This window comes from Pteropus alecto, unplaced genomic scaffold (genome assembly GCF_000325575.1).
Source record: "Pteropus alecto unplaced genomic scaffold, ASM32557v1 scaffold80, whole genome shotgun sequence".
Taxonomy (NCBI): domain Eukaryota; kingdom Metazoa; phylum Chordata; class Mammalia; order Chiroptera; family Pteropodidae; genus Pteropus; species Pteropus alecto.
The window spans coordinates 452,183-458,907 of record NW_006430460.1 but is presented as its reverse complement, the minus strand read 5'-3'; the positions used below and the strand labels follow the sequence as shown (position 1 = coordinate 458,907).

The 6,725-nt window shown below is 35.1% G+C and overlaps 1 protein-coding gene across 1 annotated transcript in view; it reads left to right on the top strand.

The window, feature by feature from the left end:
• Positions 1 to 2,802: 2,802 nt before the first annotated feature.
• The window catches only part of RXFP2 (relaxin family peptide receptor 2), a 51,902-nt gene continuing 47,979 nt past the window's right edge, over positions 2,803 to 6,725 (top strand). The window contains exon 1 of the mRNA XM_015590105.1: positions 2,803 to 2,984. Within this exon, the coding sequence (XP_015445591.1) occupies positions 2,803 to 2,984 (182 nt within the window). The remainder of the gene's footprint in view (positions 2,985 to 6,725) is intronic.

The following is a 6,725-nucleotide window of genomic DNA, read 5'->3' as shown; positions in this document are numbered from 1 at the left end:
GAGTAGCTAACCCGCCACACTGCCCGCAGCGGCTATCTCGCGATATTCTGCACTCTGGGTTTATAGCCATGCTCCTCATCACTGAGCTTGCCAAGAGCTGAAATTCCCAGAGATATGAGGCATGCCTTAAATTATTTTAAATGCAGAACATCAGAATTAGTATGGCCGAGTTACTAAGGTTTTACTAGAACCTCATTTACAAGAAGGGCGCCACTCGGATAAACACTGCCATTGCTGCCCTGGTGTCGCGAGTTTGAGATTCTGATATTTATTATTCTATAATTTATCTTTCTAAGGAAATGTCTATTAATATAACTCATTCATTGAACAGTCCTCTGTCCGCTTCCCTTGAAACAGAAAGTAATAGGAAACAGCTGTGGACCAGGTTTTGCAAATAAAAGACTAGCTGCATGGTAGAAGTGAGAGGCGTTTACAAGTCTATGCTGGTGTTAAGCAGAGCGAGTGTTGAGTAAATATCTTGACTGCAAACACAAATTTGGCAAGGCAGAGAATTATAGCCTATATGAAAAACTATTACACAATTCTGAAAATGGGTTAAAATCAGCATTTTTCTGGCCATATTTAAAAATGTTTGGATTTCAGAATTTCATATGTAACAAGGCTACTAAGATATGAATAAACGAGAAGCTAAAGAAATGCCCACCACGGCTCCCCAACACCCAGAACTAGGTCATTGGCACCTTCAGTTAATAAACTTCCCTAGCATTTGCCTGAATCGTATTGAATTGAGCCATATAGTAAACGCTGTATTCACACGAGGTTTTATACTGTGATTGCCAAAAGTCTGAGGGCTCCCCGCGGGAGACTGGAAAGAAGAAATGAGTGGATCCAGCCGCGAGTCAGTAAAACACACTCCTGCGAGTCTGAAGTTACTACTACGCACTGGTGAATCGGTTTGCACAAGTCTCTCCCCCAGCTCTGCACGAGGCACTCCTTACCCACCGCATTTCTAAGGAAAGAGTAAACCCATTCAGCCGTATTTAAACACATACATCATATCCTCCTGCGCATCTCAACCATTTCAGCTCCAGTTCAAATGGCTGGAAGTTCACACTAGGTGAATCAAAGTTAAAACACGTTAAATGAAACATATTTCAATACTTGCGCTTTCTGCCTTTAGAAACCAATAATGAGCCAAAGATGCTCGTGTTATTTAAAATTATTGAGTTCTGAATTTTTCTGTGCTAATATTTCGAAAACTAACTTTGAAGAGCCCAACACAAAGGGATAATGATTCAACTTTTTAGCAATTTAAATCTATTCCTAAGGCTTAATATTAAAAAAAAAATCTAAACTGAGTTCTTTGAAATCTTAACATTCCTTCTTTCTCCAAAAATTGTATTTTCACAGAATATATATTTAAACTTCAAATGGAGTTGCAATGGGCGATTCATGGTATTTAATTGCACTGAAAAACTTATGCTCAAAGTTTCAGTATTAGAAAACAGCATCCATCATCTTGGCAGCACACACAAAATGTAAGAAAAACTCATCACCCTGATTTTTTTTTAAAGCAATTTTCATCTAAAAGACTTTGAGGTTAGTGACAAAAAAAAAAGGTGTTTGAAATGTAAAACAGAATCTTGAAATATTTCTTCTCATTTTTACTTTATTCCCTTTGCTGCTCGCTCTCTCTCTCTCTCTCTCTCTCTTTTGGTTTGAAAAATAAGACAAGAACACATCTAAATGTATCTGGAGAGAGTCTTGGGGAATGTAGCTCATTTCTTAAAAGAAAAAAGAACTAACTACATTACATGATTAATAAACTATTTTCTACTTAAAATTCCTTCTGAGTCTTTATTCCATCAAAGTTAGGAATAAAAGAAAGCAGAACGAAAACCCCATCTCTTACAATTTGAGATGACAGGACCAGTCAGCACGGGAGAGTTTTTCAAATAGTGTTGTCATGAAACAATTCATAAAATCGTATGAGAATCTATATCATTCACTTACAAACTCCTCTGTTCAAATCGGGACTACACACTGCTTCATGCAGACATTTCCCAATTAGTAAAATATATGCTCTGACAACGAAATTCTACAACGTCCTTTCGTAGAAATTTTTATGATTACACTAGGATCGCTGACTGAACCCTATAACCAGAAGTCCCTTTCTATACTTTAACTTGCGCTAACTGTGCTGTTTTAGAAACCGCTCCCAGGATGTAAGAACTAAATTAAGATGACTGTTTTCTAATAGGCGTGCAGCATGGAATCAAGAGCAAGAATAAATTTTTCCACTTTAAAAAAGCAATATGATTATAGAGGAAGTAAACAAGGTTTATAATATTATGTAAATGTTATACGGTAAATAACTCTTAAACACAAGGCCATTTATTTTAATTATTATTAACTTGCTATGTGTCATTTGAAAACGACGAAGTGCATTTAAATAGAAGTAGGTGTTCTTCATGTATTTGCCAGCAAGTGGCTTTTTGTCACTTGCTTATTGCATGAAAAATATGCTTGCAAAGAGTTTCCTCACCTAGTCAGTGTAAATCTATGCCCCTTCCTATTTAAGAACCTCTGTATATGTTTGGATGTAAATAAGAGCAAATGCACTCCATGCTTTGAGGGGAAAAAATTTAAAGTGATTTTTGTTCATAAAATGTTTCTTATCTAGGAATACCAAAGTCTTATTTATGTCTCTCTGAACATACTGTAAAGAAACAACGACCAAGAATACAACTGAAAATTTAAAATGAAACGAAACAAGAAAAGATAGGTTTGTAGTGGCAGAACACGGGCTCCGCTCCTGCCAGGGAACTGCGAGCTGTGAGCATGCTCAGACCTCGGGAAGGCACTGAAGTGGCTCTGTCAGAACTCCCGGGGTGTAAGGACACGTCTAATAACTCAGTTGCCCTCCACCCGCTGCTATCATTCTGGTGTCAAACATCCCCTCAGCAGCAGACGAACTGCAATGTTCCTACTGCTCCATCTCGTCGTCCTGATGGGCGTCAAAGGTAAGGCTGCTGCTTCCTTCTCTAAATGAGCATAATTCCAAAGGTATATAATAGTTCTATCACGTTCTGTCACATTCATAATAGGCTCTTTGCAGTGTTTAATAAACAGACACCCAGTCTGCATTGTCGTCATATATCACTAACTGCTTAGAGTCCCATCTTAGCAGTTTCTAGGTGCAAAAAATTTTTCATGCAAACTTGCATGGAAAATTATGTTATCAAAACTGTAGATAGAACATCTTTTAAAACAATGTTGGAGATGTCAATTATAATGGTAAATTTTTTAATATGAGAAAAAAGGGCGACAAATCAATAAATTAAAATTTTGTCTTATGAAATTTCAACCTGCTGAAATATGTTCGTAAAATTTATGTAATTGCTAGCTGCTATGTTTTGTTAACATAGTTAAACTGGGAACTGCACAGTCACAGACGAATCAAAAATTCGTTTATCTCCCAAAGAGCAAATCTATCTAAAATAAAATCACACAAAAAAAGTGCAAAAGTATACCTATTTAGATACTTCTCTTTTCTGTTTTTAATTTTAAACATTTTATTTCAGCTAAACTGCTACTTTTAAAGTTAGTGGCATTTTTATTATAAAGCTGAGCAATAAGATTTAATCTTCACCTGGTTTTAAAGAAAAATATAGACTCATTTTGTTATGAGCTATACACTTATAAAAACATAATCTATTCATTATACCCAATGCATATTAGGATTTATTATTATTATTTAAAAATGTGTCTATATAAATTTATAATCTTTCCTACAGACTTTTGACAAAATGAGAATAAAAGTTAGAATTTGAAATTACTTTTATTTTCCACTAAATTTATTTTAAGTTTTCAAAATATTCAGTTTTATTAAATGAATTTAACTGAATTGTTAATCTTAAATAAAATCCAGTATTCATGAGAAATGTTTCAAGAACTTCAAACAAAGAAAATATTTTTAAAAGATTTAAATTTTAGTTTGAATTTGAAATACGAAAACTTTGGTTTCAAATTACTTTAAAGCATTATTTTAATACATAGCACAATTTGTGTTTTGCATTTTAATCTCTCGTACATGAAAAATTAACTGTTATTTAAGAAGAAAAAAACATATGAACTCATTTTGTATTAAATACAGTTGTAGAAAGCTGTCTATTTCTTTTAATTAGGGTCTTCCCTCAGAAGTTCATGTCCTATACACATTTGTAATATTCGATTTTTTATGATTTTTAAGAACAGTCAGTTAAAAAGTAGCTTCTTAAATTCAAAACACTTCATGGAGATTATCTGTGCCTTTAAATAATTTTTTAACATAAAGGAAGGTAACTATAGTTAGCCAATTTTACTATAGAACTGCTTTTACTTATGGCAATGCATTTGATCGAAAAGCAAAATTACTTAGAAAGACAAAATCCTTATGAGATGAAAAACATCTATTACTAAAATAATGTCTTAAGATTTACCACAATGTAATGGTGTTCTTTAAACTTAAAAAAAAGAGGGAAAGAAATTTTAAACAGATGATTTTTGGTTCTTATGTCTAAGTAAATGTCATATTTCAGATTCATAGTACCAGCCTGACAAGTATTTATTGATTAATTGTAATTCCCTGGAAACTTTTATTTTCTAATTTTGCATTACTTTAGATAATAATTTAAACCTCTATATTTAAAATTATTTTCAAAGTTAGCCATATTAATCAATGCTTTGTTATTTTACTCCTACTTATAAAGATAATTTGTTATATAATTAGCGAAACTTTTTCTTTCTCACAATAAAATTATAGACAGTTAAAGCAGTAAGACTCTTTATAATAAACAAACAAAAAAAGTCATTTAGAATTTTGTAAGCATGAAGATTGTTTTTTAAATTTAAATAAATATTTGGGATAGATTCTTAGGCCAGATCCAAAAAAAAGGAAAAGTTAGAAATTGTATGATTATGTTTTCTCTTCTGGCCACTGTCACCCTTGAGTGCCTAAGGGATGAATGACATCGACTACCTTAAGCTATAGATATTAACTGATAAGATGAAATATCTTATTATCACTTTCTACACGTGCTTTAATCGTCAATGTATTCACTTGGGTATACTTCAAACTCCCTTTGGGGGGAAAAAAAGGTATTTGTGGACTAATTATGGAGAATATCCCAAAACATGGGCTTATATGGGAAATTAAAGCACGGAGTACGGAGAATGCTATCGGTACCTACCAACTGCTACTTATTCAAGTAATTTGCTAACTTTGGAAAAATGGGTTCATCAAAAAGGCCTGAGCAGCATTTTGAAGCGCAGTGTGTGGCTGCCCCCTAGCGGACGAGTTGAACCCTCAGCTTGGACGGCTTGTTCTTAGTCCTGCCAGTTCAACTTGGTCGCTGTGCCTGGAGAAACGGTTTTCCGACTAAATTTTAAGTTCACACAATTACACCCATGGGGAAATCGATTCATTGCGGCCAGCCACGAGTGGCTGAAGCAACACCGTTAATGCAAAAGACACACTCCGCTTGAGGGGTGCACGGAGCTGCTGTGACCGGGGAGGGGACAAATCAGACACCCAGAAATTAGAGCTGCTAAGATATGTTCTCCCTAAAGGCACGACGTAAACGTATCTCGCAAGACATTTATTCATTTCTTCATCTTATTGTGAATAAATACGACCATGTGTAATAAGAGTTTTAAGGACTCTCGCTTGAAGTGACAAAATTGCCTGTCACCTGAATTTTAGAGACAAAATTGAGATGCTGCTTTCAAGTAAGTTGATATTGAAAAAAAATCACATTTTTATCCTAGCAAATCGGGGCCTGAATGAAATTTAACTAACTGAGACTAGTTTTTGTGTGCATAGTTATAGAATGATAAATGCTCAGTGTTTTTAGGGCTATAGGTATATTTGAGAATCCAAAATGGCTTGGTTTCCTTGTTTGGTAAATATATGACTTAATATTCATCAGGCAAAATGAACGTGCTTGTTTTACTGAAAAATAATAGCAGGATCAGGGACACAATTGTCTAAAAATGAAAAATAACTCTCCCTTCTATGCTTTATTCACACACACCTCTATACTTTGAGTGTGTACAGAAAAAATTAAACTTGCGATCAACATTATTCTCACCAGTGCTATATGACTATTTCCTTCGTCCACGGAAGTTCTGTGTAAATGGAATACGTGTTTGATGAGGGAAAGACAAATTTAAGCAATTCTCCCTTTCTCTGATTCCAGTGAAATATTTTTTATTCAATCTATAAAGTTAAAATCTTTTTTTAAGTGACTATAATTATCATTCCCACGATTCCAACAGAATTTAAAGTTGTCATTCTGGGTTTATATACTTCCAGTCTCATTTCACGATGTTCTCTCTCCCATTAGTTCTTTGAGAATTTCAATCATCCAGATTTTAAACTGCTTTTTAAAGCAGCATCATCTCTCCTGGGTGCCCAGATGTGAATTCTCTCTTTGACGGAGCCCTGGGCATTTTCGTGAAGTTAGAGGGGTTTTTTGTCCTGCACACATCTCCGTGTGACTGGTCTTATAATTGCCGCCACAGACTCCAGATCTGAGCTGTAGTTTATATTAGCAACTCGGGGGCCAGGGGGGTTATCCTGTGTGTGATCTGGTTCCAAACTTCATGCCCCATCTGCAGAGATGACACTGTTTTCCCTGGAGGCCGTGGGCAACGGGCCATGTTGAAATCAGCCTTGGTGGTCAGGCAGAGTGACTTCTTCCCCACCCACTGTCAGGGGCTCG